The sequence below is a fragment of the Pogona vitticeps genome, chromosome 7 (genome assembly GCF_051106095.1).
Source record: "Pogona vitticeps strain Pit_001003342236 chromosome 7, PviZW2.1, whole genome shotgun sequence".
NCBI lineage: Eukaryota > Metazoa > Chordata > Lepidosauria > Squamata > Agamidae > Pogona > Pogona vitticeps.
In genome coordinates, this window is record NC_135789.1 from 19,031,060 (window position 1) to 19,042,979 (window position 11,920).

General features: G+C 59.1%; 2 protein-coding genes across 4 annotated transcripts; one reads left to right on the forward strand and one right to left on the reverse strand.

The window, feature by feature from the left end:
* Positions 1-893: 893 nt before the first annotated feature.
* LSM7 (LSM7 homolog, U6 small nuclear RNA and mRNA degradation associated) lies at positions 894-2,958 on the reverse strand. Of its 2 annotated transcripts, XM_020794167.3 has the most exons (4): positions 2,797-2,958; positions 2,200-2,290; positions 1,905-1,976; positions 894-1,636 (listed from the first exon to the last, which is right to left on the reverse strand). In XM_020794167.3, the coding sequence occupies exons 1-4, from the start codon at positions 2,818-2,820 to the stop codon at positions 1,494-1,496; spliced, it is 330 nt and encodes a 109-aa protein (XP_020649826.1). In that variant the 5' UTR covers positions 2,821-2,958; the 3' UTR covers positions 894-1,493. The 2 variants fall into 2 exon arrangements, with proteins under 2 accessions (XP_020649826.1, XP_072834318.1); XM_072978217.2 differs by lacking the exon at positions 1,905-1,976.
* Positions 2,959-3,032: 74 nt separating this feature from the next.
* Positions 3,033-11,821, forward strand: SPPL2B (signal peptide peptidase like 2B). Of its 2 annotated transcripts, none has more exons than XM_020794163.3 (15): positions 3,033-3,258; positions 3,934-4,053; positions 4,181-4,363; positions 4,743-4,832; positions 5,420-5,559; positions 5,829-5,971; positions 6,108-6,204; positions 6,670-6,786; positions 6,947-7,028; positions 7,603-7,677; positions 8,057-8,119; positions 8,405-8,504; positions 8,641-8,718; positions 9,026-9,186; positions 9,627-11,821. In XM_020794163.3, the coding sequence occupies exons 1-15, from the start codon at positions 3,166-3,168 to the stop codon at positions 9,981-9,983; spliced, it is 1,899 nt and encodes a 632-aa protein (XP_020649822.3). In that variant the 5' UTR covers positions 3,033-3,165; the 3' UTR covers positions 9,984-11,821. The 2 variants fall into 2 exon arrangements, with proteins under 2 accessions (XP_020649822.3, XP_020649823.2); XM_020794164.3 differs by having other exon boundaries at positions 9,026-9,229; positions 9,627-9,763.
* The last annotated feature ends 99 nt before the right edge of the window (positions 11,822-11,920 follow it).

Consider the following 11,920-nt stretch of genomic DNA (forward strand, 5'->3'; position numbering starts at 1 on the left):
ATATGTATCTGGTCCTAAAAATAGCACCCCTGCTGCACTCTCTGCCTGAGTGCTTTCAATCCCCCCCCCGTCAGCTATGCCTGTTGTGGCTGGCCAGCTGCAACGGAGATGCTGAAAAGGTCAGCTATTCCCCTCCTTTCTTCCTTCTGCCCACCCAGGAGGCTCGTCTGCTCTCAACACAGGACGGAGAGGCCTGGCTCTGTTCCTCCACACACAAGACATGCGTGAAGTAGGAACCTCAAAGTCCCATGAAAGGTGCTTGCTTTTTTAAAAGACAGGATTCTTTAGCTCACTAAACTTAGCTGCACTCAGCTAACTAGCATATCAGGAAAAAACACATATGTGCCACTTTGAAGCTCAACCAAACAAGATACAAACCTGGATGGCTTAAGCTGCTCAGATAAACAGACAACCCTGCAACTTTTCCTATCTTGCTACCCCTGGACTTCCAGTAGTACAAAATTCTTCCTTCCTGGCATGCGTGCTCACTCTAGGCAGTGAATTTCTCGTCTAGTGACATTCTTCCAGTTTTGGGCACTGGGTGGTGACGCTGGCCAGGGGTCTGGGAACAGGAGGATAAAATGGCAGGAGGACCAAACTTGGAGAGCCACCTGGTCGAGGGCACAGACAGCGGTAAATCATGTACGATTTTACAAGACAAGCAAAGAGGTCGGCCTCTTGAATGAAGAGGCTTTGAAGCAAAATAGCAGCAGGTGGAGGTGACCTTCGCCTGTGCTACTGGATGCCAGACTTTTCCTCTGAATGAACAAAGGATTTTTAAAAATCAGGACTCACAATATATATGGGGTGCTTATAACTAGCACTATGTTGATGCAAATCCAAAGTGCCAACTGACCAGTTCATTTTACAGCTCAAATTATGACAGCCAGTGCTTGTTTTGGACAACTTTTATTATGCAGTGGGCTCTCTGGGTGAGAGAATGTTACCACTTTGAGCTAAGAATTCTGTATAACCCTCATCAACACGCCCAGCGCTTTGAGCAGTGGTGTAAAAAATAAAAATAAAAAATAAAGAGGCTGCAGGTCCAGCTTCTGCCCACCCCGGCTTCGAAGACAGAATATGTACTGGGCAAAAACAGAAAAGAAAACTGAAACCTTGGAGAGATAACAGAACTGTATAAAAAACCACACATTTTTTATCCAGTAGGGGAAAAAAAGACCAATAATCGTCACAAGTCTCTTACTTTGGTGCATCTCATCATAATGCTTCCCATTATTTCACTGGCTCCAAACTCTGATCAGAAGCGAGAGGGATTAATAACAGCGAGAGGTAACTTTCAGAAAAAAAGGTTCAGGACCCCTCTCAATTGCAAACTGCCCTCTTTCAATGGCTGCCAGACTACAAAGGAAATAACCTAAATTGAACGCAGCCTTTCCTTGTTATGAAACAAACATTAAAAAAAATCCCCTGCAGAATGGGGGTTCCTTTCCAGTCCTCTGTAGTTTTCAACAGTAGCCCATTAAAAAATAATGCTAGCCATCTTGCTGCTGTACAAAAGGGTTTGGTATCGCTTCCATTCCATCCTGGGGGCAGATCAGAACTACGGAGGTGCCTCTGCAGACCACTAGTCCCAGCTGGCGGGTATCTTCTGTGAGCTTGTACTGGTCATCTGGATCTAAAGCAAACAAACAAAAAAGCACACACATACAGAGATTAGTCTGCTGACTTGCGGTGTAATTCAGGCCAGCTTCTGGTGACAGAAAGAAACCAAAGGCCAACCGATACACACACACACACCCCATCCTCCTGTCAGCCTCTGATTGTTTTAAACCATCAACATCTGAAAGAGATGCAAGAGACATTCCTGAACAAGGCAAATGCCTGCCATGGTGGCCGGAGCAAGCGGGCCAACGGGGAATCTCTGCTCTGTACCTCAGACTCACCTCTCATGTACTCAATGGTGCCGTCCAGTACCAGATTCAGAAGAGGGTCAAATCCTTTCAAAACACCGCTGGCTGTTTTTTTTTGGGGGGGGAAAAAACACCAGGAAATATATTAAGAAGTTTCCGGGAGCAGGTCGAGGCCAAATAACAATAATAACAATAATAATAAGGGGGCAAGGAGGAGATGGAGAGGGGAAGGGAGACCCAAATCCAAGGGAAGGGAAAGGGGGAGGAGAGAGATGGAGCAGAAGCCAAGGGAAGGCAGGAGGGAAAAAAGAGGGGGGGGGGCTCTTGCCTTCGCGTCCACCCTGGAACTTGACGCGGATGGTCTTGTCGATATACTTGGAGAGATCCAAGATGCTCTCCTTCTTCTTCTTCTCTTTCTCCTGCAAGGCAAGCAGGGAAAGGCTTGAAAACCGGGCGGGGAAAGGGAGGGAAGGAGGGCCCTGTTGTGAAGGCAGCGGCTCAGGCTCCGGGGCGGAGACCTCTCCCCCCCCACGCCGGCCCCCCTCCCTCTGCGGCCCTTCGGCTCCGACCCCCACCAACACATCCCCAGCCCTCTCCACCATCTGGGCATTCTCCCTACTCACCCTTCTGGCTTTTTTGGGGGGGGGCTTCGCTCCTCTGGAGCCCTGGACGGTTTCCCGCCCTCCCCCCAATACACTCTCGAGATCAAGGCGGGGGCGCCCTGCCCTGCTCCTCCCCCGCAGCCACCACCACCTTCCCCCAGGCAGCCCCCCCTTCCTTTCTCTTCCCCAGGAAACCCCTCGAGGCGGAGGCCAGCAGGGGAAACCACCGGCCTCCTGGCCAGATATCTGCCGGGCCGGGCCTCCGCCTCCTCTTCCCCCCCTCCCGTCGTCCCCACCCTTCGGCGGCCCCTCGTTTGACTCACCGCCATCTTGCTCTCCACAGGCATCCTGCCCTCGGCCCCCTCGCCCTCTCACTGTCACTCGCCCGCGATTTCCGCGGTGCCCTTCCGGCCGCTTCTCCCAATCAGGACAGAATGTTTGCCCTCCGGCCCCGCCCCTTCCTCGGAGACGCCGTCGCAGCCCCTGTGGCTCTCTAGGCTCTTTGCTCTCTGTGTCCTGGCCGAGAAAGAGGAGGAAAGGCCTGGCGGGAACGGAGGCTTCCGGGTCGTGTTGCCTGGTAACCAACCTTCACTTCCGTTCTGGACCGGAAGTAGGCCTGCTCTTCCCCCCTCTTTCTTTCCCCGCCTGTCCCTGTTCCCGGCTTCCCCTCCGGAGGAGGACAATAGGCGGCGATGGCGGGCGCTCCGGCTCCTTCCTCCGGGCGGCGGGTCTTGCCGGGTTTGCGGGCGCTCGTCCTCCTCCTCCTCCTGCCATGGGTCTCTCAGGTGAGGAAGACCCGGGGGTGGCGATGGGCTACTGTCCTCCTTCGGGTCCGCAGTGGGGGGGGCGAGGAGGAGGGGCTTTCTCGCTTTCTTCGCTCCCCCCCCCGCTGACCCTCAGACGTCCCGGGAGGGAAGGAAGGGCGGCCTCGCCTTGAGCCCCCCCGTCCTCCCCCCACTCTTCTTCCCCCTCGAGTGGGTCCAGCCAGTCCCGGGGGGGAGGCCTGTGTTCGCGGGGGGCCCCCGAGGGAGACACGCCGTCCCCCCAGCCCCCCTCTTCCTCCTGCTTGCCCCCCTCCCCGAGTCCTTTGGGGGGGCCGGCGACGAAGACCCTTCCAGGCCCCTCTACAAAGCAGGGTGGATGGGTTAATTTATTTTTTGCTGGGTGTGTGGCTTCGGGGGGGCATCCCCAGCAGCCCCCCCTCTGCCCCTCCTTCCAGGCGTGTCGCTGTCCTGAGGGCTTTGGGAGAAGAGGGGGAGGAGGGCGACCTGACCTGGAGGCTGCAGGGGGGGGGAGAGAGAAAGGAGGAGGAAGCAATCTCTCACCCCCCCAACTGTGTTCCTCTGTGCTGCCTCCTCTGTGTGTGTGTGTGTGTGTGTGTGTGTGTGTGTGTGTGTGTGTGTGTGTGTGTGTGTGTGTGTGTGTGTGTGTGTGTGCGTGCGCATGTGCAACGTGTCCAGGTGTCCGGCGAGTACGGGATAGCTCGCGTGTTCTCCGAGAAAGGGAGGGCCCCAGGGAAGGACTACTGCATCCTTTTCAACTCCCAGTGGGCTCACCTGCCCCACGACCTGGGCAAAGCGGTGAGTGGTGGGTGCCAAGGAGGCTCCCTGGGGGGGCACAATCTCCCTCCGCTCCTCCCTCCCTCCCTCTGGCTGCTGGGCTTCCTCTGTCTTTAATCTCCTACCTCCCTCCCCCCTCCTCCTCCAGTCTCTCTTGCAGCTGCAGGACCAAACCGTGTCCGTCTTGTGCACGCCCTCTGACGTGCCGGACGGGGGCTTCGGCAACAGCATCCCCATGGTCATGCGAGGGAACTGCACGTTCTACGAGAAAGTCCGCCTGGCCCAGATCAATGGCGCTCGGGGGCTGCTGATTGTCAGCCGGGAGAAGCTGGTGAGTCTCTAGCAGGGCCGTGGGTGCCTGTGTGGATGGGTCTCGATCTCTAAACTAAGGGGTGGGGGTGGGTGGGAGGCTCTCCCATGCAGCCCTTTCTGCCTGTTCTTTCCTTTCCGCAGGAAAAAAAAGATTTTCCTTTTGGCAGTATGATAGTGACAAAGTGACCCTTGGGACGGACTTGCATGTTCTCTGACCAGCTCCCCCTCAAAGGGGGAAGGCTGTCTGTCTCTGGCGTTCTTGCTAGAGGTGCCTCTAAAGCAGCGGGAAAGAGAGGGGAGCTTGTCACTTAGACTGCCAGGTTTTGGGTTTGGGCAGGTGATCACGCCACGTGTGCCTGGAAAATGGGATCATCCTCCTCTGTTTGTTTCCTGGGCAGGTTCCCCCAGCTGGTAACCGGAGCCAGTATGAGGAGATCGACATTCCCGTGGCTCTCCTGAGCTACTCGGACATGCTGGACATTGGCAGGGTGAGCCCCATGGCTTATGCCTGGTTTGTGTGCTGGAGGGTCCCGGGTTCCATCAGAACGCAGAAGGCGGCCGGCTTTTGCGGCCATGGAGCGTCAGGGTGGCCGCTCAGATGCCATGTACGGTCCGGCGAGCCGGTCCGGGCTACGCCAGGCAGCGATCGGTCTTTGTTCAAAGCGGTTTCGACTCTCTCTGTTATTCAGAGCCCTGCTTTTTAAGAAAATAAAAACTGCCTGGTTCAGCAGCAAATCTTCCTTTAGATAAGAAACAATCAATGTTTTATAGCACAAGCGATTAACTCTTTGTTCCTTGGTGGGTTGGAATGGGGTGTGCTTGTGATTCAGAAACACCAATGGTGGTTTGTGCCCTGGGATTGTCTTTTTTTTTTTTGCGAAGGGATGGCATCCATTCTGAGGGCCGGGTGCAGGTGCTTCCCGTGGTGGAGTGAGCCTCTGGATCAGCACTGGAGCCATTCTCGTTGCCCAGAAGTTCTGTAGTGTTGTGGCATTTTGGGGAGATGCGCTTAACCCTTTCTTTTCCGTCCTTCCTTCCCCGCCATTGCTTTTCTGCACTCCCACTGTCTCTCCAGAGCTTTGGCCCATCTGTCAAAGTGGCGCTGTACGCCCCTAATGAGCCGGTCTTGGACTACAACATGGTGATCATCTTTCTGATGGCCGTGGGCACGGTGGCCCTGGGGGGCTACTGGGCTGGTAGCAGAGATGTGAAAAAGTAAGCGGGGTCCCCAGGGTGGCTGGCAACTGGGGTGGGGTGGGCGTCGGGGGCCGGAGGCTGAGTGACTAGAGAAGGAGACGGTCTCTTTACACAGCCGCTTCTCAGAGTCCAGCCGTCTGCCTGGCTCTGCTCCGGATGGGTTTCTAGCTGCGTCCTCCCTGGAGCAAGAGTGCAGGACCGGCGGGGGGGGGCAGTTCCTTGGTGTGCTAGAGGTCCTGGCTTCAGTCAGAGTGCCGGAGAATGCCAGAGGCCTTTCTCCCTTTCAGGCGATACATGAAGCACAAGCGGGATGACGGAGGGGAGAAGCATGAGGACGAGACGGTCGACGTCACCCCCATCATGATCTGCGTCTTCGTGGTCATGTGTTGTTCGATGCTCGTCCTCCTCTATTACTTCTACGATCAGCTTGGTATGGGTCGCCGGGTGGCCTCCTGCAAAAAAGGGACCCCCTTTCATTCTTTTGGGGTCCAGAGGGCTCAAGAATTCATCTTTCACCTCCTACTGACCTGTTCTGTTCTTTTCTCCTTTCTCTCCCCCCCCCCAAGTGTACGCCATCATTGGTATCTTTTGCTTGGCGGCCTCCATCGGCCTCTACAGCTGCCTCTCCCCCTTTGTCCGGAGGCTCCCCATTGGCAAATGCAGGTAGGGAGGCGCATGGAGGGTGGCCCTTGTTTATTCAGCATGTGCCTCAAAAGGGCTGGAGGGCACAGGACTTGCAAAATGGGCAAGAACCAGAAGGAAAAGGTTGACCGAGTGAGCTCAGGTGGCTGGCAGGTGGCTGTAGGGGTCCCAGTCCCCCACCCTCTGTCCTCAGCCAGGCTTGGGAGGGTCCCAGCCGGGCCAAATCTTGGGCTCTCCAATCCCCACCGGTTCTGCCTCTAGTGGGTAGGGCTCAGTTCTCCTGTGGCCGCCGAGCTTTCCCACCTTTTGTACCAGAGAAGCTTCTGCCTGCAGAACAGAGGCTGCACCTGCTGAATGCCAGCCCTCCTGCTCGGGTAGCTTGGGCTGGCAGGGAAGGGGGTGGTGCTGATCAAGGCTGCCCCCCCCACTAATTACCTCTCCCCCCCCTTCCGTGTTCCTGGTTCCCTTGTCTTTGTTGCCTTTCAGGGTCCCAGATAACAACCTGCCCTACTTCCATAAGCGCCCCCAGGTCCGGATGCTGCTCCTGGCAGTCTTCTGCGTGGCTGTCAGCCTGGTCTGGGGGGTTTTCCGGAATGAGGACCAGTAAGTCAGGTGTTCTGTCTTCCCTTCCTCTCTCCAGTCCTGTGTTGCAGGGCGAAGCCGGTGGAGCTGACTGGGAGAGAAGGTGTGGGTGGATGGGTCGAGGGGGTCTGGCATTGCCCTGCTCTCCCCTTTACACCCGCTTGCTCTTCCCCCCCCCCAGGTGGGCTTGGATCCTCCAGGATGCCCTGGGCATCGCCTTCTGCCTTTACATGCTGAAAACCATCCGCCTGCCCACTTTCAAGGTAGGAGCCATATTGGTGGAGGGGCAGGTGGAGGCTGGCGCTGGCCAGGCCAGCTGAGCTCTTCGGTGGGGGCCGCAAAGAGGGAGGGGCTCCACCCAAAGGGCTGCTGAGAAAGGGGATTGTGTGTGTGTGTGTGTGTGTGTGTCTGGCCTCTTGGAAGACACCCTCGCAGAGCCTTGGCGCCTGCTTTGTCGCTCTCCTCTCTCCCTCTCCGCAGCCCTGTGAGGTGGGGCTGAGGGGGAAGTCCGTGACAGGTCAGCAGGAGAGCTCTTGGGGGCACAAGGACTCCCGAGGATGGGCGGGCGGCCATCCTGGCTTGGAGGCAGAAGAGCCTGCTGGTCCTTCTCTGGGCCTCGGCTTCCCACCGGTCATCTGTCAGAAGCCGGTCCTTTCTCTCCTGGAGGGAGAGTCTCGGCGGGGGAAGGGGGGAGGGAGGCCAAGGCAGGCCGAGGGCCTCCCTCGGTTGAGGAGAGAGGCAGCGCCAAGGTTCCCTGGACCGCCGCATAGCGGGGTGCCCCAATGGTCTCCTCTCCTCGCGTGCCCCAGTCCCTCCCTTCTGTCTCCCCTCCTGTAGGGCTGCACGTTGCTCCTCCTCGTCCTCTTCGTCTACGACGTCTTCTTCGTTTTCGTGACCCCGTACCTGACCAAGGTGGGTGTGGAAGGCCGCCTGGGCCCCTGTGCGGAGCAGGGGTGCCGTTGGAGTGGGGTGGGCTTCTGTCCCTTTCTCACAGAGTTGTGGGAGTGTGTGGGGGTCAACCAGGAGGCACGGCGCGCTCCCTGACACGCCCCCGGGAGATGGGCCAGGGCAGGGCGGACCTTTCCGGGCCAGCAGCCCCCCCAGCAAGTGAACCGCCCAACGTCTCCTGTCAGAGGGAGGGAGATGTGGGCACACCTGCTCCCTGGCTCCAGGAGATGGAGGGGGCCAGGGCATCGGAAGAGAAGTGGCTGGAAGGGAATCGGCGGAATAAACGAGCCTTACCGCCCCTCCTCGTGCCCTCATCCTTTGGCTCGTCTGTCTTTTCTCTTAGACGGGGGAGAGTATCATGGTGGAGGTGGCAGCTGGGCCCACCGACTCCGCCACGCATGAAAAGGTGGGTAGGAGCCCTTGGGGAGACCCGCCGGGGCCAGATCTTGCCAGCGGAGAGCAGCTCTGGGGCCAGGCTGGAAGCTGGGGGAAGAGGAGGAGGAGGGCAGGCGGGTGGGTGGGCAGGAAAGGATCAGGGGCCCTGGTCCGAGAGGGGCGGGAATCCAGACCAGGAAGTTTTCCTCTTGTGAGCGGAACTAGTGGCCACCCTCCTCCATCCGAGCCGCTCCAGGGTCCTACCCTCCTCCTTTTCCCCCGGTGAGGACATGAGCTTCCTTGTTCCTTTCCCCAGCTGCCGATGGTGCTGAAGGTCCCCCGGCTGAACTTCTCGCCCCTGGCGCTCTGCGACCGGCCGTTCTCGCTCTTGGGCTTCGGGGACATCCTGGTGCCAGGTGGGGCGCCTCCTGCTTTCCTCCCTTTCTCTGGCGGTGGCGGCAGCAGCCCCAGACTGACTTCAGGCTGGAGGGACCACCCTGGGGCCGATGTCTTCTTCCGCTGCCCTCAGCTGACCTCTCCCTCTCCCCACAGGCCTCCTGGTTGCTTATTGCCACCGGTTCGACATCCAGGTCCAGTCTTCCCGGGTGTACTTTGTCACCTGCACGATCGGTACGTTCTCTCAGTCTGTGGGGGGAGCCGGATCCTGCCCACATAGAGCCCCCCCACCCTCAGCCGTCTGTGGCCCTTTTGCTTCCCCCCAGTGGAGGTCCCTGGGCCGCTCTGGCCTCTTCTCCCCCGCCACGGCTGCTTCCCAGGCCAGCATCTGCTCCAGACCTGGGAGGAAGGTCGGTGCCTTGTCTGCAGAGTGGGAGGGAGGCCTGACCCCCTCCGAGACCTCCTGCCAAGCCCCACACTGCTGGCCCTCCTGCTCTCCCCTCACTGGCTCTTGTGCTCTCCCTTCTGCTCCCCCCTGCAGCTTACGGCCTCGGCCTCCTGGTGACCTTTGTGGCCCTGGCCCTGATGCAGAAGGGCCAGCCGGCCCTGCTCTACCTCGTCCCCTGCACGCTGCTGGCCAGCTTCGTGGTGGCCCTCTGGCGCAAGGAGCTGGCCATGTTCTGGACCGGCAGTGGCTTTGCGGTGAATACCAGTTTGCTCTGAGTCTCCTCCAGAAAGGTCTCAGGTTAGACAAGGCCCCTAACTGGACTCCCAGTTGAGATTTCCGCTCGTGACGGCCTTCTCCCAAAGAGCCGAGGGAGCCTTGGCACCCTTCTTTCCTCCTCTTTTTCTCGAGGGCTTCCTCTTTGGTCGTAGGAAACACTGTGCTTCTCTCTTTCTCCGAACAGCGGCTTTGGGCTTGTGGGACAGCAAAGGAAAGGAGTCTCTTGTAGGCGGGGGGGGGGCTGCCTCAAGGGCAGAAGCCCCAGAGGGTGGCCCTGGGGAGGAGGAGGGGGGTGAGCCTGGAGGGGGCTGCCAGGTGGAGGCCGGGGGGGGAGGTGGGGGATGTGAGTGAGTGGCTGCTGCTCTCCCCCTCTTCCTGCTCCTTTTCTTCCTGACTGGGCTTTTTCTCCTCTGTGCAGAAAGACCTGCCTCACCCTCCTCTCGTCATTTCCCCTGTCAGCTGCCCGGCCCCTCCAAAAGAAGCCGATTCCTTGGCTTCCCGGGCAGGCGCCAAGAACCCTGCTGTGGCCCCACCGTCCCCCACCGAGGAGCCGCCTGAGGCCCTGCTCGATGCTGGGGAGCGTCCGGTCCCCTTCTCGGAGACGCTGGAGGAGGAAGAGGAGGACCCAGAGGAGGACGTGGCTGACCCCCACGAGCCGCCCTCGGGCCCCGAGGGTCCCTCCAGGCCGCCTACGGAAGAGCCGGCCCCTCCGGAGGACGTGGAGGCAGCCGGAAGGAAGAGCCCTCCGGCCGTGGCCCCCAGCCTGACGGACTAAGAGCCCCCCCGCCCCCTCCGACCCTTCTTCGCCTCCATCCCTTCCCCACCTCAGCTCCCTTCCTGCCCCTTTCTCTCCCCATCAGAGGAATGAAGGACTCATTGGCTCGCCACTGCGTTCCACCCCCCCCCGAGGGCCGTGCCCGCCATGTCCCCCTTTGCCGCATTCTGGACCCTCCGAGATCTTGGCATTTCACATCGCCCCCCCCCCCGTCTCCGACTATGGTGCTTTCATTAGGGTCCCGGTAGGAATGAAGGCCGGCTGTTGCTCGCCGGCCCCCTAAAGGGACGCTTCGGACTTCCTGCTTGCGCCCCCCCCTGTCCGATGCTGGGGGATGTTGTTTTATTTTGAAACAGCAAAATTTTGTTTTGGACGGTGGGGGTCCCGCATTTTCCACTTGTGTGGGCTGCAATCTTGCTTTAGACTGGCCTAGCCTAGGGCTGTGCTGCTCTGGGAGGGGCCTCCCACTGCCTGCAGGGGACCCCGCGTTTCAGGAACCAGGACTGGCCCCCGCCTGCCTGCCTTCCGACGGTCCGGTCGCTTTCCCCTTCGGTCTCCTGTCTGGGGAGGAGCCCACCTTGAGGAGGGAGCCGGCCCTCCCTTCGCCAACAGTTTCCCCTGGGCTTTGCATCTTGAAGGGGGTCTGGTTGCGTAGGATGCCGGGTCTGTGCAGAGCAACCCCAGGACTGGCCGGTGGGTTGTCACCGCAAACGGCCTCCTTGTGCCCCGGTTCTGCGGGCGGAGGGATGGCAGGAGTTCCGTGCCTCCTCGGCCTGCCGGAGTGCTCACCCTGGCAGAGATGGCGGAGGGAGAAGGGAGGTCCCCTCTGACTGTGGGGTCTCTCCCCCCCTCCTACCGCCTGCTGGTCCCTAGGACTCCCTCCTAACCAGCTTCTCTCCTTCCCTCCTGCTGTGAGGGTCTCCCTTGGAAATAGCTCCCACCCGTTCCCTTGGGGGTGTCAGCTGCTCGCCCAGCTGACTAGGGACCCTTCCTGACGTGTGGGGCCCAGGCCCTACACTTTGTGGGTCAGGCTGAGCCCTTTGGCTGGGATGTGGAGCAGGAGGGGGAGCTCGGACTCCCCCCAGAGGCAGCGGGCCGGGGGGGACCCTCTTCCAGATGCCGCCCGTCCCCTCCATGCCCTCTGTCGCTGAGGCTGGGGCCCTGCCAGTTATGGAGCACAACCTTCCCCATTGCAGCCCTAGGAAGTGTATGAACCCCCTGGGTGCCAGAGAGGGACTGGCCAAAAGCTGAGGTCTTCTTAAAAGGGGAGGGGGGGAGGGCTCCCCTCAGGGGGTGGGGCTGGACAGGGGGTTCTAAATCTCATTTGGGTCTCCCAAGCCTGCTACGGCGCAGTAGACCTTTTGCGGATTTCTGCGTTGTCTCTTCCATGACCATGTTGTTGCGTGTCTGCATTTTTTCCCCGGACTGTCAGATCTTGTTCTGCCATTTTTCTGTTGTTCAAACGTTGACCAGCTTCTGCCGAGTCGCCGGTGATCCACCCGAGGGTCTGTGACCCACCGAAGGCCCCCACCCGGCCCCCTTGGTTTTGTCCCCAGGACCGTCAACCCCTGAGGCCAGCCAGGTTTTGTGTGTCTGTCTGTGTGCAAGAGAGACAGAGAGAGAGAGAAAAGAAAAAAGACTCTTCTCGGTTTGGCCCAGCTTCTTGGCGGAAGGTAGGGGGAGCCAGTGCTCGCTCAGGCAGAAGGACGGATGCTTGTTTTAGATACTGCAGGAGTATGCCTTAATTTAAGCCATTTTATAAATAATGTACATGGAACATTTATTTTACAAAAGCAAATGAATCAATAAAACTTGACAAAACGCAAAAGTCGTTCAGACGCCAGGCTCCTGAGTGGTGTTTGAGTCTCCTCTGTTCTGGCTTTTGAGTCTCTGGTTTGGGCGAGGCTCTCCTGGGGAGGGGTCCCCTGCTTCAACAG

Coding starts and splice junctions, on each gene's coding strand:
- LSM7 (XM_020794167.3), bottom strand. CDS start 2,820: ATGCCTGTGGAGAGCAAGATGGCG. Junction 2,291..2,796: donor CTGTGGAGAGCAAGATGGCG/GTGAGTCAAACG, acceptor CTTGCCTTGCAG/GAGAAAGAGAAGAAGAAGAA. Junction 1,637..1,904: donor CACCATTGAGTACATGAGAG/GTGAGTCTGAGG, acceptor TGTTTGCTTTAG/ATCCAGATGACCAGTACAAG.
- SPPL2B (XM_020794163.3), top strand. CDS start 3,166: ATGGCGGGCGCTCCGGCTCCTTCCTCCGGGCGGCGGGTCTTGCCGGGT. Junction 4,833..5,419: donor ACATGCTGGACATTGGCAGG/GTGAGCCCCATG, acceptor CTGTCTCTCCAG/AGCTTTGGCCCATCTGTCAA. Junction 6,787..6,946: donor GTTTTCCGGAATGAGGACCA/GTAAGTCAGGTG, acceptor CCCCCCCCCCAG/GTGGGCTTGGATCCTCCAGG.